Source organism: Vombatus ursinus, unplaced genomic scaffold, assembly GCF_900497805.2.
Source record: "Vombatus ursinus unplaced genomic scaffold, bare-nosed wombat genome assembly UNPS02014798.1, whole genome shotgun sequence".
NCBI classification, from domain to species: domain Eukaryota; kingdom Metazoa; phylum Chordata; class Mammalia; order Diprotodontia; family Vombatidae; genus Vombatus; species Vombatus ursinus.
The window spans coordinates 60,295,531-60,314,380 of NW_020954576.1; the positions used below are offsets into that span (position 1 = coordinate 60,295,531).

Sequence of the window (18,850 nt, forward strand, 5' to 3'; positions counted from 1 at the left end):
AAATGCTTGTTGACTAATTAAAAGCAGCATCTTTTGCTTTACCAATTAGAAGGCTTTAGGAGCCATAATTGGAGATACCCACTAATATTCACCTTCAATCCATTAACTAGGCAACAGCCACTGGGTCCGCACACTTGGAAAGGAGCCTGTCAAAAATTGTGAAGGTAAAGTTGTTTCTAAGCAGAATAAGTCCAGTGGGAAAAATAAAATCTTTCTTCTAAGACTTCACATAGGTAGAAATTAGAAGTGTTTAGAAAGCTAGGAAAAAATGACACACTTCACAAATAAAGTTTAATTATCAGTGAAACTGAAATTTTCTTCTAAAAATGAAGCAATTAGAAAGTATTTATTAATGGAATCAGACTTAGGCAGTGATTGAAATGTAAACCTGGAGTTACCTCTGGATCACATACCTATCAGAATCAATAGAGAGGTTGAACTATTTCTCCACTCACATCAAAATTGTAATTTCTATATTTTGAAAGTACAGAATTAGAAAGCAGAAAGTGTCAGAAGTTCTTGAGAAATGACAAGTAAATGGATTTGTGGAGGAAACTGTACTGCTGAGAATACAAAATGGTATTGTAGAAAAAGCCCTAGACATAAAGTTTGGAGAGACTCTGGGTTGAATCCCAGCTCTGACGTTTACTCCATGTTTCACTGGTTCCTTGAATTCTCTGAACCTCCCTTTCCTCAACTGTAAATACTCAAACTGCCCTTATCACAGCACCATTGTGAGAAAGTACATCATAAACCTTTAAGTACTATATAAATAGGAGCTTCTGTTGTTCTTTTGTTGTTAAATGTTCAAAGGATGTTTTAATAGATTTCAGTTATAGGAAACAGGTGACAAGTTTCCCGTTCCTATAAAACCAATTTGCTTGTCCATTAGCAAACTTTTCTCAGCAGCTTTAGGAGAAGCAGACGTAATTAAAAATGAATTTGGTGATCTTTTCACAGCATTCTAGAATTGAAAAGGACCTTGGATATCACCTATTCCAAGCTGTCAATCTCATGAATGGGGAAAACAAACCTAGAGAGGTTAAGTGCCCAAGGTCACACATTATAGTAAATGGCAGAACCAGGACTAACTTTCCCATAGTACTGAAAAAGGAATCTTTAAATGGTGACCCAGAGAGGGGTTGATATCATGGGTTGATGTGAGGCATCCCATAATTTTGGCTGTAATCCCAAATTTCCCCTCCTTGGATGAGATATCATGGGAATAGGAGGAGGGGACAAAGTCATTATTTTCTTGGCTTGTAAGTTTTAGTTGTTTGAAACTCATTCTGAGGAGTAGCAGAGGGAGTAAGTTTGATTACAGTGCCTGGGAAAGTCCATTTGGATGAGTTAAGTATTTAATTACTTAATTAGGAAGGAAGGATGCAGTTCCATACCAGCTGTGTAGGTGGGAGGAGGGTTACTGGGCAGATGCTCAGGAAAAGCTTCTGACCAGTGAAAGTAGTTTGAATACAGGAGGTACTATAACCATGAGAAAGGCAGCTTGATGGCACAGTGAATACATCAACAGGCCTGGAGTCAGGAAGACTCATCTTGTTGAGTTCAAATCTTGCCTTAGACACTTACTAGCTACGTGACCCTGGGCAAGTCACTTAAGCCTCTTTGCCTCAGTTTCCTCATCTGTAAAATGAGCTGGAGAAGTGATGAATGAAAAGCGCAAGAGACAGAGTTTCTGGGGAATTATTTATTAGGCCAGTTGATTGATAATCAATGGTCCCTCTCAGTAGTCAAAGACAAAACCATGGAGATGCCTGAATGTTTAAATACCTTGGGAAAAGGAGGTGACCCTGATAGGTGAAAATCAACCCTGACTGGTGAACAATTAATGAGAGGGTGGACTTATTTACGAGAAAGTAGACCAAAAGTCTTCGGCTCCTCCCGCTGAGAAAGTGACTTGATCACAAGACGCAGCTGCCTCTAGCAATCTGGACAAAGGAGTCCATCTCTACCCAGACCACTCTGGTTAGTTTTCTCTTGCATAAGCTGGCTTACCCTAAATTCTAAGGACAGGGGCTCATTTCCTAAGGCAAGAATTCAGCTAGGGTCAGCTAGGTGGTGCAGTATATAGAGCACTGGCCCTGAAGTCAGGAGGACCTGTGCTCAATTCTGGTCTCAGACCAATCACTTGACACTTACTAGCTGTGTGACCCTGGGCAAGTCACTTAACCCCAATTGCCTTAAGAAAAAGAATTCACCCAGATTAGATTCTGTTTGTGAAGTCTTCTAGTTGGGTGGGGTTCCATCCAAGATTGCAGAGGCTGTACCCAGAGGATTTGGGCAATTTCATCTATCAGCAATGTCCTTCAGAGACTGACTCACTGACCTATAAAGGCTGGTCCCTGAATGAGGAAATAGAGAGGAAAAACCTCAATCCTAATTTAATAATTGGCTTTTTCAGCAGGAAATGGCAAAGCACTCCCATATCTTTGCCAAGAAAACCCCAAATGGGGTCACAAAGAGTCGGATATGACTGAAACAATTCAACAACAAAAATAACTATGAGAATGGCAGAGGGTTGTGAGTAGAAGGAATGCTTAGAAAGTGAACTGTCTCTGAATTGAACTGAAAATTTAGGTTACTTTAAAAATTACTCTAAATTAGAGCTTTCTATGAATGGGATTGATTACTGGACCTTAAAGGCTTACCTGCCCACTCTCAATCTCTGTGGCCAGTGGTCATGCCTTTGCCTGTGCCCATGACTTCCAAGAATTCGCATGGCCAGAGTGGGCAGTGTGAGAAACACATTTGGCAGTCTTGTTATCTCCACCGCTATGCTTAGTGAGGTCTTGATTGTGACAGGACATTTATTAAGCACTTACTATATGCTAGGCACTTTGCTGAGTGCTGAGGATACAAGCAAAGGCAAAAATAGGGGCTGCCCTTCAGAGCTCTTGTTCTAATGACAAACATGTAAATGAATAGGCATATATAAGATATAAATATAGTAAATGGGAAATAATCTCAGAGTGAATGGGAAGGTACTGGTACTTGGGGGAACTAGAAAAAGCCTACTTTTTTGTTGTTGTTCAGTTGTTTTTCAGTGGTGTCTGATTCTTTATGACCCCATTTGGGGTTTTCTTGGCAAAAGTACTGGAGTGCTTTGCCATTTCCTTCTCCAGCTCATTTTACAGACGAGGAAACTGAGTTAAATAGGGATAAGTGACTTGCCCAGGGTCACATGGTCAGTAAGTGTCTGTAGCTACATTTGAACTTTGGAATATGAGTCTTTCTGACTCCAGGCCTGTATCTATTTCAACACCTAGCTGCCCTAAAAAGCCTACTATAGAAGGAGGCATTTGACCCAAGCTTAAAGGAAACCAGGGAAACTAACAGGTAAAGATGGTATAGAGAACACTCTAGGGATGGGGGATAGTTAGTGCAAAGACACAGAGATGACTGATGGTGTGTTGGGTCTGAGAAACAGAGAGTAGGCCAGTATAACTGGATCAGAAGCTATGTATAATGAAGTCCAGTGTAAGAGGACTGGAAAGAAAGGAAGGGGCCAGGTGGTGAGGAGCTTTAAATGCCAGCCAGAGGACTCATTTGTTCATGGAGATGGGAGTCACTGAATTTGTTGAGTGGAGGTCACATGATTCAGATAGGTCACATGATTCAGATATACACTTCAGGAAAATCACTGGCAGCAGAGTGAAGGAAAGTTTCAAGTATGGAAAGACAAGGCAAGGATACCAATTAGAAAGCTATTTCTGCTTCCCCAAGGTTGTTGTGGTTTTTTTTCATTGTTAAATCCTCTTTTAAACCACCTTTCTTGAACATGTTCTTGGGTTTAGTCTTACCTTTTAAAGTGATCTTTTTCTAACCTTGTTTTGTGATTTGGAAAGCATCTGAGATGCAGTGAGAAAAGTGAATTGTAAAAATGCAGGCTACCTATTGATCATTTGATTGATCTATATGGCATATAGAAATCTAGGAAAATTTCTCTGATGCAGACTTCAGGATGAGTTCTGTACTTTTTTCCCATTGATGTAGTTTGCAACAGAGACACAACCAAATCCTCTTGGGTAGCAGTCTTGATTTCTCCTCCCATCTTCAATGAAAAAAGCTTTGAGAAAAAAACACTTATTTAATCTTGGTAGAGGTTATTGGGAGTGAGATTTCTGAGACTGTTAGAATAAAACCTGTAATAGTGTTAGCTATTTCTATGCCAGCCACGATTTTTTTTTTGGTAGGTTTTGTCTTTGATGTTCCAGATCTGAGGAGTTATATAGCAGGATTCCTCTCATTGGCCCAGTGTGACAGGTATGCTGTTCAAAATTTAAGGGGAGTTACAGTCTTCTACATGTACCTCACTTCCTGAGTCTAGTAGCAGAAAGAGGGCCAAGGGTTCATTCTCTCAACATCTAGTGGATAGCACTGGGATTCCATTCCTTTAAAGATTGTTGTTAACTTTGGGTGGAAGCACCCTAGGAAAATATACATAGGAGAAAATTTAGAGAATAGGAATCTAACTCTGATTAAATTGTTAGCTTATTTTGTGACTGGAAAAGTTGACACAGGGAGTAAGAACTTGAGCCTGGCCTTGAAATTCAGTCTTTTGACTCCAAATTCATGATTCTTTCTGCTCTATTCTATCTTCTCCTGCTTATCTACTTCATTGAAATAGAGTCAAGGTGTTTGACACCTGAGAATATACTAGAGCAGATCTGAAGTCGATTTGTATCTAGCTGGAAGGGGCCCAGGTACTGGGAAAGACCCACCATGGTTTTGTCAGGAACAAATTGACATACCAGTGAAAGTGACTTGTGTAAAAGTGGCAGACCATAGAGAGAAAAAAGAGAAATAGTAGATGAAGTCTATTTGGAATTCATTAAAATCTTTGATAGGGGCAGCTAGGTGGCTCAGTTTATAGAGTGCCAGGCCTAAAGTCAGGAAGACTCATCTTCCTGAGTTCATATCTGACTTCAGTCTCTTACTAGCTGTGTGACCCTGGGCAAGTCACTTAACCCTGTTTGCCTCAGTTTTCATATTTGTAAAATGAGCTGAAGAAGGAGATAGCAAAGCACTCCAGTATCTTTGCCAAAAAAACCCCCAAAACTCCAAATGGGCTCATAAAGAGTCAGACATGATTGAAAAATGACTGAACAACAACAAAAATCTTTGTTTCCCAGACATGACAGTCTTTTTAATGAGACAGGGGAATGTGGTTTAGAAACCATTTACATTTTGCGTCATACCTATAAGGATGCTTTAAAGCTGACTGCTTTCCATTCTATACTTTCAGCTAAAACTTTAATTTCCATTCTTTGATGTTGGGGCAACTGTGTCTGTATGGAGGAATGTGTGTGTGTTTGACCCGTTGATTGGGAAGCGCTAATTCAGACCATCCTTTGGATGCATAATTTCTTAGAGGCTTTCGCTCTCAATAATAATTCAGGGGGGACATGTTAAGTCACATCCGTCAGGGGTTTGATTCCAGTTAGTCTGTCAGTCAGTCAATAAACATTCATGAAGTACCTACTATGTGCTCACACTTGGAATGCAAAGAAAAGCAAATGACAGTCCCTTGCCTATAGAAGCTTATAACCTAATGGGGGAGATAACACTCAAACAACTATATTCAAACAAGCTATATACAGGATAAATAAAAATAATTAATAGAAAGATGGTACTAGAATTAAGAGAGATTGGGGAAACGCATCCTAAAGAAGATGAAATTTTAGCTGGGACTTGAAGGAATCCAGGAGGCAGAGATGAGGGGGGAGAGCTGAGAGGAGAGCCCTGAGATTCCACAGATATCACAGACTATTGGAACTGGGGGAACCTTTGAGATGACCTGGTCCAATCCTTTCATCTTACGAATTAGGAAATCATTGCTGAAAGAAGGAACTTGTTCAAGGCCTCACAGCTAATGGGTGGTAGAGCTGGAATTCAAACCTAAGTCTACTCTCCAGTTCTCTCATAGTACTTGAACATTGGTTATACCTTTATCATATGCAATTTTGTATTAATTTTCCATAGAATCCTATAATTATAGCTGAAAGATATACATACCTTATATTCTCCTACTAGACTATAAACTCCTTGAGGATGTGGCACATATTTTTCTTTATATTTGTATGGTCCCCAGTGCCTAGTATAGTGCCCTACACATAAGTGCTTGATAAATGTTTGCTTAATTAAATTGATGCTCCTTTGAGATTCTGAAAGCTTACTACATTTGCTTTTTGAGGCTTATTCTTCAGAAGGGATCTGATGAGAGGATGTTCTGCTAAAGGCCCTTCTTGGTTGCTTTATGGATCTGGAGTACATAGGATTTCTAATAAAACATTTTTTTAATTGAACAAGTAATACTAACCATATTCCACATCAGAGTTTTTGCTTGCTTAAATGAAGTAGCATTTATTAAGCACTTTTTATGTGCCTAGCACTGTACTAAGTACTGGGCATACAAATACACATCTTACTTACTTTCTAATAGGGACACACACACACATATGTGGGAATGGGGACCAGGGGAGTTTTGTTCTGGGGGGAGGGTGTCATAGGAATGATGATTTGCAGTCAACTGATCCCTTTTCCAGGAACAGTGGAGGCATTGACTTGATTACCCTGCCCAGAGAAAGAAGTAGAAAGCAAGGGGGTGGGTGTCCAGCAGCAGGACATATAGAAAGATGGCCAGGGTAGATGAATGAGATGTGGAGCATAATTTGGGAAGAACTTTGTTTTTAGACAAAGAATGTTGTTCTTCCTAACCTGATTGTTTCATTCTGAAGCATAATTTTGGCTGCATGCAGCCATATGGAAAGATGGATAGCTAGATGGGATATGAAACATGATCTGGGGCTGACTAGACATAGTGGTCTGTTGAGCTTGTGCTTAATTACTCACCAGCAAAGACAGGTTAGAGCATCCATAATAATTAGTATGTGGGGCATTTTGGGTAGAGAGCTGGCGTTGGAGTCAGAAAGAACTGAATTCAGCTCTTACTTTTGACACTAGTTGCATGACTAGGCAAGTTCCTTAATCTCCCACTGCCCTAGGAAACTCTCTAAGATGGGGGAATATTAACTTCTTTTTTTTGCTATAGATTCCTTTGGCATTCTGGTGAAGTCTGTGGACTATTTCTTAAAATAATATATTTAAATACATAAAAGAAAATTCACAGAATTAGAAAAGAAACCAATTATAATGAAATAGTTATTCAAATGTTTAAAAAACAATGACATGGACTCCAGATTAAGAATTGTTGCTCCAAGACTCTAAGTTGAAGAGAAAATGCTAACCTTGCATTGGTAGAGTGGGTTTCTTCATCTACTGTTTCTCTACACTAATAAACTCAGTATAGGGAGTGACTTTCATCCACTGGACTGGACATATGTCTTCTGTCTTGCTTAACAGAATCTTCAAAAGTCTAGAAGAATTCTTCAAATTGAAATCATCACCTTTCTTTTAGACCATGCTGTTTAATACATCCCACTTTGAGGTGTGACAGTGTCAGCAGCCAAGTTAGAAGGACCCAAGGAGAGGAAAGGGCTGAGCAAAAGATGAAAACTCCTATTTCCTGAAGCTGGTTCCACGGCTACTTTTAGTCACTTGCCAGCTGAAGGAAAGGTTAAAGAGCCTAGCAGTAATTGGTAAGGTTGTTAATGTCAAGTGATTTCTGGCTTTTTTTTTCTTCCCCTTAACAAGGACCAAAGTTGTGCCTGTTCCAGGGCATCTGTTATTCTCCTCTTTCTGTCATGAAGGCAGGTATTGCCATCCTGCCTTTGTAACAATCTCTCAATCTCTGAGTTGGTTTTCATTATACAGGGAGAGAGGAGAAAGCAGGACAGGGGGATGTGGAGGAGGAGGGAGAAATCTGTGTTAAGACAAAGAATGATGTTCTTCCTAACCCGATTGTTTCATTGTAAAGTACAATTTTGGCAAAAGACTGCATGCAGGCATGTGGGAAGATGGATAACTAGGTGCCAAGATTGATAATACAAATCCCACAGAACCCCCCTCAGTACTAAGGCTGTATGTGCCTAGATTCATAAGATGGTCATCAGAGATTTGGGATATATTTTTGTCTCTCTCTCTGGCTTCTGTAAAGCAAATCACCTGTTATATACCTTATTTCCTTGCATGTAAAATCATGTTAATTATTTTTAACTGTGTCTGGTTTTCTGGAAATCGTGTGTGTGTGTGTGTGTGTGTGTGTTTGTGTGTGTGTTACCACACAGCCAGAGGACTCATTAATTCAAAACAAAAGACATATAAATCGTATAGCAAGATGAATGACAAGAAAGATTTCCTTCATGTACACAGGGGTATGTACTATGTGTAGTACAGGGTACCACAGCACTAGGTGGGGAGGGGTCACACATAGGGAAAACTTTGTGACCAAGGGACACGCCTTGCTTGAGCGAATATATCAGGATCCACTCCTGCCTTTGAGGCTGCAGGAGCTCCTATGTCCTCGGCTGATGTCACTGGGTGAGCTGATTTATGAACTGGAGTCTTTTGCTGCTTTATTCTCTCTGTCCTACTTCTTGCTGCTAGACAGCTCCTCTGAACTCTATCTCAGCATCTCTTTTTTTTTCTGATGAACATCCAAATTGCTCTGTTGCACTGCTCTCTGCTGACCTTCGGTGACTGCATGGCCTCTTCTCCCCAGGAGGAGGGATCTGTCAACTCTTTAGCTTGATAGCACTAGGCACCAGATTTAGCTCATTTGTGGCAAAAACTTCAGGCAGTAGGAGAAACCCTTAGGCATTTTAAAATCTGTCTTATGAACTTGTATTTCCTCTCATTTTCTCCTTTGACTCCCTTAATTTCATTCTTATCTGAGTTAAGGTGGGAAGGGTCCCTATAATTTCTGTCACATTCCTGATTCCTGAAGATCATTTCCCCCATGGTCTATTTAGTAAATTGCAAAGGCTTAAAACTAGTTAAAACTGTGATGGGACTATTTCTTTTAAACTGCTCCCTCAGCTCTGCTTCATGCCCTTCCTGTTCCATGCTACCACTGGAGCTGGACAGGGTGACCTTTGTTCTCCTGCCCCCTGAGTAATACAAGTAGTTCTGTTCTGTATTTTGGCCTGCAACTAGCATTTATTAAGCATCTACTATTTGCCAAACACAGTGGCAAGTGCTAGGGACACAAAGACAATCCCTTCCCTATTCCTTTGCTCTAGTCAAGGGAAAACAGTGAAATCTAAAATGGATACAGTGGCTCTCATTATGTCAAAATTAGAATAATTCAATCAGACAGTCAGATCATACCTACGTATCATGAAAGACAGCACATTTCCACTTCTGGACTGGAACTTGGCTTAGGAGAGTGAGTAGATATATGATTTCATTGGTATAGAGAGCTCCCAGATGAAAAAATTTCCTCCACCAATGCTGATTGATGAGATCACAGACCTGCCCTAAGTACCCTTACATAATTCTACTTCTAACACTGGTAGAAGGACAGTCAATACCTTCTCTTCAACTTTGAGTCTTAGAGGGATTAAGTGATTTGGCCTGGGTCCCACACCAAGTAGGTCTCAGAGGTAACACTGGAACTCAAGTCTTCTTGACTCTGAGGCCAACCCTCTATCCACTATATCATGCTATATCTTGGCTTAAACCAGTTATTATTCTGGCTCATTCAACACCTCCATCTATATAGAAACTTTTCTAGGCTCTAAAAGTGCCTCATTATGTCCCTTGCTCAAACATCATGTTCCAGCACTGATCTTTTATCTTGGTTGTTACTAAATTGAGTGTTTGGAGGTCCAAATCCCAATTATTATTCAATAAAAACTTGTCTTGGGCAAACATCAAAGCTGTATTATTGTCACTGGCATTTCTGACACCATTCATAACATACTTTTCTTGTGTAAATCCCCAAATAATCTATAAGAACCTGGAATTTCCTTTTTAGTTCCTAACCTGAAAGTAAAACTATTGGAAAATAGAAAACTTGGTTCTGTGAGTTCCTGTGCCCACCTGGGGGTCCTTTAATTAGATTGCTAGCAAAAATATTTTCACACAGAATTTTCTTTGCTGATCACAGTCAATACTACTTATTTTTTTTAGCCCTGGATAAAATAGTTTACATTCTACATGCATCTCCTATTGCAGTGCCTTGCAGTTTCTCAACTGAGCAAGGAAAAAAAACTTAATCATCTGTTGATCTGAAGCATAAAGAGACCATGTAGGGTTTTTTTTTTTTTTTTTGGCTCTATATAGCACCTATCATGTAGAGTCCTGGTTTTTTTTTTTCTTTAAATGTTAAACATGCATATGCAGAAGCTTAACAATACATGTAATTAAAAGTAAAAATTTAAAAAGCTAGACACCAACAATACTCCCTTTCTTCCCCCCCTCCCAATATGGATTAGAATCTTTTTCTCCCACTGGTGCCATATATAGCTGAGATAGCCTTGATTACCTATGGCTGAATAAGGTAGTGATGGGCTACTATTGTTTTGTAAGAAATGAGCAAATAGATGATTTCAAAGATACATGGAAAGACATACAAGAACTGTTGCAGAGAGAAGTGAAGAGAACCAGAAAAAAACAATTTATACTATAACATCAATATTTTAAAAATGAAAAATTTTGAAGACTTTTATAAAATGATGAATGAAATAAGCAGAATCAGGAAAACAAGTTATCTAAGCACTATAAAGAAAAAACAACTTTGAAAGCGAAAAGAACTACAATGACCATTCAAGATTCTAGAGGACTGATGCTGAAACATACTATTATCCTGACAGAGAGGTGATGGACTTAGAGTGCAGAATGAAACATTTTACATACAACCAATGAAGGGATTTGTTTTGCTTTATTATGCATATTTGTTACCAAGAATTTATTTTCCTTTTTTTCCCCTCTCTCATTTTTTAAAAGTGTGGTGGTGGCAGGAGAAAGAGAATATAGATTTCTGTTAATTAAAAAAAATTCGAAAATAGGGAGATGAAGGAAAAGAATGCTAATTGCCTAAAATTCATTTAAACTAACTCTGGAGAGGTTCATCAACAAAAGTTTGGCCACTAGGTCATTTTTTCTTCCAAAAGCCACTACAATCCATTGTAAAGACATCTCCACAGTGGAAAGAAGGGTTCACACACAGATGAAATCATGGATCCACCAAAGTATCTTTATGTAATCCTGTTTCTAATACTGGTTACCTAGAGGAGGGCAACAGCAAAAGTATTAGATGTTTAGTCCTGGTTTATTTTTTAGGGGTTCAATTTCCAAAATTTCCTAAGGAAGCGAGCCCCTGTGACCTCTCCTGATTTGATAACATATGGCATAGTCTCTTGTACACAATCAACTCAATTCTTTATTGATAAATAAGAAGTTTGGCTATAAATGAAAGTGATAGATTTTTTAAAAACCCAACATATTACAACTTAAATATCCAAATGAAAGATGTCCTCTTTAAAACAGGTCACGTTATACACTTATTTCAACTGTGTTGTCTCTGATGAAACTCCTCTTGGAAATGTCCCAAAAACATAGACATGTTCTTGTGAATATTCTAGTTGGTAGCAAATCCTTGCCTTTTGGCAATGGTCTTAAGTTTCAGTAACTACCAAGAGGCACTTGGAGACACATCTGTGAATAAAGTGGGCAGTCAAACGGGAGAGTGTTATTTTGTGTCAAAAATGAAATGTGACTTTAAAGTAATTTAATTGAATTTCTGTTGTGGCTTGTAAACAGGTCTTAATAGAAAGTACAGAGAAGATTTCTCCAAAATTATTTGAACAATTTTGGTATTGTTAAAATGAGTGTGTAGCCTCCCCAAGTGACAACTTTGAAAGCAAAGCCTATTTAAATGTATAGCTCCAGGTTAAAAGTAAATAAGTCTCAAGATTTTATAGTCCAATCTCATACAGACAATTCTATTAGGACACCTAATTAGAGAAGCTGATATGAAATCACACTGCATTTTTGTCACAGGTTTAGAAGGTACACACAGATTTTTGACATAATTGAATACATTCAAATCTAGGTTAGCCACTTTGGGATTATCCAGTTTGTGAACAATCTACCTCACGCTTTGTGACTACCTCCTGTTGCCTTCAGTTAGTGTGAACAGAAGAAATATGACCTAATGTAAATGTTAGGCTAAGCAAAGCAAACTTAGGAAGGCAAACCTACTAAAAGTAGCCTAGCATAAATCAAATAGTTTGACAATCAACCAAGTATAATCTAAATAACTCATGATTTTGTCGGACTCTTAAAGTTTGCACAGTATTTTAGAATCAAATATAAAATACATCTCTGGGTCATCTCTATTAATACCTCCCTCCATGAACATGTCTACTTGGGAAGTGACTAGTTTGTCTTCAGGGATAGGGCCCGATAGGGTAAAAGGAACACCTGAGAGGGTGTTCAAATCCTTCAGATCTGAGTCTTGCCAGACTTATTTGGTTACTGTTCTCATCAGTGATTACTGTCCCTATAATATGATGTTTGTCCTTGTTTTACTATTTGTACAATGGAATTGTTTCACTACCCTACAAAAGGAAATACTTGAAAAGAGGACCATCTTTTTCTGGATTTATTTCTAATTCTTTGTGTTGGTATGCAATCTATACTATTTCTCAACATTTCCAACAAATGGAAGCTAATATAGTTGTCATCTGATATGATCATCTTCCTGAGTTTAAATCTGACCTCACACATACTGGCTGTGTGACCCTGGGCAAGTCACTTAACCCTGTTTGCCTCAGTTTCCTCATCTGTAAAATGAGCTGGAGAAGCAAATGGCAAACTACTCCAGTATCTTTGCCAAGAAAACCCCAAATGAGGTCATGAAGAGTCAGACATGACTAAAATGACTCAACAACAACAATGGCTGTCAAAGTTTCATCCTCTGACCATCAGGTCTCAAGGGTGAAAAACTTAAAAGGGTACCATCATTCCCTGGCAATTTTTACTATCCAGCAGAGTCATGTTAGACCCCTGAGAGTGGGCATAAGCAGACTGGTACAAATTCTCATGAGTGGTCACTTTTCCAGGATTGGACTTGGACCCTGCCCCACTCAACTCCATCCTCCTGCCGACAGATACATGTAACATACATCCCCACTAGGGATAAAGCAGAGGGCAAAGTGTGGGCTCTCTGTAGGGTCTGATGTTGTTTTTAGTGTGCAGGCATGCTAAAGATACTATTTTGGTTCGTGAGATCTTCAGTACAATGAATGCTTTCCTCACCCAAGTGCTTCTAAACAGATAGGTCCATTATTTAGCTGTTTCTGTTCTTAGTGTATGAGTTATTCTTTGTGGTTTCCTGTGAAAGGTTATTTACAGTTAGGTGTTAAGTGCTTATTTTAGGCCACCTCAGTTAAAAGTAACTTACTCAAAGAAGTATTCTATTCAGCAGCAATTCAATTCAGCAACCATGTATTAAATGTCTACTATGCTCCAGGAACTGTGTTAGGTCATGGATACCAAGATAAAATATCATCTAGTCTGTCCCTGCGTTTGAGGAGCTCTTTTGTACTTGTAGGGATATAATAGGTATAGATAAGAGTGAGGCAAAAGAAGGAGCAATGGGGGCAAAGAAGAGATGCAGACAACGTGGTCAAGGAATATTTGAGGAGAGTGAACCCGTTCAACATGAGAGATCAGGGAAGCCATCCCGAAGAACTGGCATCTGCACTGAATCTTGTAGGAAGATAAGAGTTTTAAAAGGTAGAGGTCAGAGGGAGTACTTTCCAGGCATGAGGGAGAGCCTTTGAGAATGCAGAGTTGCAGAAAATGGAAGGCTGAGTAAACAACAGCCATAAGAGTGTTTTCATTGGAACGTAGAGTGCATGAAGGAGAATAATATAAAGTGGGTCTGGAAAAATAGGCTGGAACCAGATTGTGGAAGGGCTTGAAGCTAAGGAGATTGTATTTTATCCTTTTGAGGATAGGCATTTATGTACCAGAGGTTTTATTATTTATTCATTTATCTGTCTATCTATCTATTGTTGTCTCTCTGTTTGTTTATAGCAGAGAAGAAACGTGATCATATCTATGCTTTAGGAAGATGGTTTTGATAGAAGAAATAGATTGGAGACAGGGAGAACACCTAGTCTCAGCCATTGGGGAACTTACGGCCTGGAAGAGGGAATAAGGCCCAAGTATAGATAACTATAATACACAATAGTGCATGATAAGTATATGGGAGAGTTTTAAAATAAAATGCTATAATTAATTAAATAAAGAAACACTCTGTAGCACATAGGAAAGACTAACACATGGAAGTCATGGACACGAATCACATATGATAAAAAGTTTCAGTCTGCATGAGTAGATGAAGTACCGGCATTGATAAGTAGATAGATGTGTCAGAGCATCAACATGTGACAAAAGCAGTGAAGGTCAGTAAGGCATCAATTTTTTTGGGTGGGGGTATTGTAAATGATAACTGACGTCAAGAATTTAAAGGGCTGTCATGAGGAAGGAGGTAATAGACTTATTTTGGCCAGGTCTGGGTTGGACTAAGAGGCCTCTCAGGTGCTTTGTAACTCTGACATTCTGTGCTTGCTTTTGTAAAATGCTACTACTGAGTCACTGCATGCAAATTTGTTTTCAAGAGACTTTGCAGGACAGATGAATATTGATTGCAAGAGGAATAGGGATAAACAATAAGCCCCAGAGGTGACTTGGGTCGATAGCTTTAACCTTCTCCCTGTTCTAAGTTATGCTGGGACTTGGATTTAAATTTAAATTCTGTCTTCTTCCTTTTTAAAGCTTTTGATAAAGATTCAAGGAGCAAATGGTGTAGGAAGTCCACAAAGTGGTTAGCCAGAGTTCTCTATGGCTGAATTTGCGCGGGGAATTGTGAGGGAACTGAGGCAGGAGATGATTAAGTGAGATACTGAAGGGTGTTCAGCACACTTGTGTATTGTGATTTCACTTTTACATGCATCTGCCTTCCTAGCTGGATTATAATCTCCTTCAAGAAAGGATCTTGTATTGTGATCATGATGATGTGATAAGGAGAAAGATTACCTTATATTCATATGTGGTATGATAAAAAGAGCGACATATTTGGAGTCGTAAGATTGGTGAGTCCTGGATTTGAGTCATTCGCTATCTGTGTGACCTTGATGCAGACCCAATGCTCTATCTACTGAGCCACTAGCTGCTCTTGAAAACTGTAAAGCAGCATATAATTGTATTATCATAATGCATATGTATTATGAAGTCTATTCAATTTGTAATGCACTTTTACATATCGTATTTAATATAATTCTATAATATTTAATATATTCCACAGGGTCTGACTCAAACACAGGTATATATAGTAGCCACTGAATAAGTGGTTCCTCCAGGAAAGGATGAATTTTGTCATTTCTTGACCACACTGATGTTGACTACTTGTGTCATGTGGACAATTTAGAGCAGCCAGGTGGCACAGAAGATGGAGTGCTGGGCCTGCAGTTAGGAAGAATGGAGTTCAAAGCCAGCCTCTGATACTTATTAGCTCTGAAGCTCTGAACAAATCACTTAACCTCTGTCTGCCTCAGTTTCTTCAATGGTGAAATGGGGATAATAACATCCCAGCGTTTTTGTGAGGGTCAAGTGAAATAATATTTGTAAAGCACTTTGCACAGTACCTGGCATGTAGTAGATGCTATCTAAATGCTAGCTATTATTATTAATTATTACTCTGGAGTTGTATATGCAGCTCAGTTTTATCCCCTGCCATCATGCCCTGCCTCCTCTCTCCATCAATAGACCTATGCTCAGAAAATGAAAATTAATTTCAACATTAGCTTAATTAAGCTATTCAGGTAAATGCACAAATAATAGAAAACATAACATTCATTATAAAATCAAATGTAAATAATTTTTGGTAGGATAATTGTTGCTGTTTCTACCTAGCAAGAAAGATTATTGAGTATTGACTTTACATTATTATTATTATTATTATTATTATTATTATTATTATTATTATTATTATTATTATTATTATTGTTTTGAACCTATGATTTGGTCAATGTAGGGAACTCACATTTGGAAAGCTTCTTCAGCCATGCAGATCAGCAATTTTTATATAACTTGCATTTTTTCTATAAGTTATAGTTTTAGAGTCATCTGGTACCTCTGAGAGGTTAAGGGGATTTGCCCATGGTCATACAGCTAGTGTATGATAGAGGGAGAAATTGAGTCTATATCCTCCTGACTTGGCTCCAAGACCCCTACTCAAACTCCTGGGCCATAGTGTTCCTTATTGAATATTTTAATCATATTTCTGTGTTTGGTAGTGTTGAACTGTGACTAATTAAGAAGACCATTTTTCCCATTTTATTTCCATTCTTTTAGCCTCCAAGAGAAGGAACAATCACTTAGCTTGACCATTAAAGAAACTACTTCAAAGGTAAGTAAGTTCCTCAAAATATTATTTTTACTAACCACATATAAAATATGAAGAAGTTGCTTTCTTAAAATATACCTGACATTTGAAAGGATATGTGTGTGTATATACACACATTTATGAGCACACATATGCACATATATATTGTGTGTCTCCCTTTTTATCTATTTCTTGTCTAGACCATAGAGTGTCAGAGCAATATGTGTAGCAAATGAAAATTCTGAGAGACTGAGTTTCTAGGTAATTAATAATCAATTTATTAATTAGGCTAGCCAATAATCACTAAGTTGATGGTCAGTGGTTTTCTCTCAGTAATCAAAGACACCAAAGGAGACTCTGAAACACCTTAAATCAAGTGTGTACTTTCTGACAGGGAACTCCCCTGACAAGTGAAACTCAACCCTGATTGGTGGACATTTAATGAAAAGATGGCTAGAAGTCTTTAGCTTCTCCTGCTAAGAACATAGCTTGATCATAATTCTCAGGAGGCTCAAGGCATCTGGGCAGGGGAAGCCACTTCCATCTGGATCTCTCCAGCTGGTTTTCTCCTTCATGAACTGGGTCTTTCTAAACTCTAATGGAGGGGACCAAGGACAAGGAGACATATCTTGGTTAAGAGATGCAGCTGAGGCTGGCTTTTATTTACAGAGCAAACAAAAAATAAGGTTGCTTGCCCAGGTAGATGCCTTGGGGTTGGGAGAAGATTACCTTACTCAGTTACATCCTTCAAAAACTGACTGATCTTTACAGGAGTGTAACCTTAACAAAAATAGGAGGAAAAGAATGAGCTGCAAATTAATACTTAGTTATTAATATAATAGTATAATATTAATTTCTCTCATTTAGATGAGTTTAGCCTAATAAGATCATTTTGTAATACAGGAAGATAACCTAAAGGAGTCAGATGCCAGGAAAGCTCTCTGTGGTTGTGTTTCTGGCTTGTGGTCACTGTAGAAATGGATTTATTGGCCTTCCCTTTAGAAATGTCTGCCAATTTTATGAAATGGGAAAAAGTACCTAGTGTTCACAATTAAATTCCTTTGCTTTAAAAGACTTTTGGTACAGGAACAATTATGAAAAATTAATTACTTTTCCTACAAAGAAAGCAGGGTTCAGACATCCTTACAAACACAGAAAAATGGTAGAGTACATTTTCCAGTCCTTCCGTTAGTCTGAGAACTTCTCTGTCTACCTTTTATAAGTAGACTCTAGGTCTGTGGATTGATCTTGAAAGAATTCAGTATTTCCAATAAGTGTGAGTTAAATCATCTAATTTCTTAAAGTGATGGGAAAATGTTTCATTTTCCAAGATACGCACAGTTTCTATCAGATTGTAAGGTCCTTGAGGGCAGGGACTGTCTTTTGTTTCTTTTTGTATCCACTGCACTTAGTGCAGTGTTTGACAACAGCAGGGACTTAATAAATATTTATTGAATTGAATTTTCTGAGTAGATCTGAAACCCTGGAAAAGCATTCTTAGCATAAGATCCCTAAATAAGCTGTGGATAAACTGAGAAGTGATACCAGATGATTGTAGATGATCATCAAGTTAAGTTACGATCAGAGCCCTTAGCACCAGTCACTTTTCTGAGGTCTTAGATATGAGTTGACAGTGGGCTGGAAGAGGCAGGAAAAGAAAAGGCTGATTGTCAGAAAGCGAAATAGCTTATTCCTGAGAATGGAAGACTCTATCCCTCAAACTGGAAGGGACCTCAGAGACAATCTAGTTTATCATTATTAAGTGAGATAATATTTGTAAAGCACTTAGCATAGTACCTGACACATTGTAGGCACTTAATAAATGCTTATTCCCTCCTCTTTTCCCCTTTATTTTATAGGTGGGAAAATGCAGACCAGGGAACTCATGTGACTTATCCAAGGTCAAACAGGCAGTAAATGTCAGAGGCAGGATTTGAACTCAGGCCCTCTGACTCTACAGTTAGTGCTCTTTCCATTGTACTATGCTGCCTACAGATGGGAGAATTTACCTGCATTTGGAGTTGAACATCTTAATACTCTGCATTTGGCTTAACACACACAAACACACACACACACACACACACACACACACACACACACACACACACACACACAAAATGTCACCTGCCCCTAGCTTAACTAAAGCTTCCCATAAATTTACAGGAAAGTTATAACCACTTTTTCTCAATCTCTTTCAGACTCTGAGAAATGTAAATGTAGAAAAGTGAATGAACAAATATTCCTTATGGTCTACTTTTAGTTGAAAAATGTCAGTGGGATGCTAGAACCAGTTTGGGTACTTGCACCAACTTGGTTTTGGGTCCTGGTTTTTTGCCCCTTTGGAATGATGGTTGAATATGACTCATTATTTTCATTTGTGGGTCATGGGACACTCAGGAGGCAGAAAACAACTCAGCCCTTCTTTTTCTAAGCCAGAAAAAGCCTGGCAACTCAGAGGCCTGAAGTTTTATATATGGCATATATGTCTTCCGTCCTTTGGAATTTTAAGTAAGCTTATAAAAATGGCCAGAG

At 38.5% G+C, this 18,850-nt stretch overlaps 1 protein-coding gene across 1 annotated transcript in view; it reads left to right on the top strand.

Annotated features, from left to right (window-relative positions):
- LOC114049453 (disrupted in schizophrenia 1 protein-like) overlaps positions 1 to 18,850 on the top strand; it is a 508,708-nt gene that overhangs the window by 167,638 nt on the left and 322,220 nt on the right. The window contains exon 9 of the mRNA XM_027870705.1: positions 16,288 to 16,342. Within this exon, the coding sequence (XP_027726506.1) occupies positions 16,288 to 16,342 (55 nt within the window). The remainder of the gene's footprint in view (positions 1 to 16,287; positions 16,343 to 18,850) is intronic.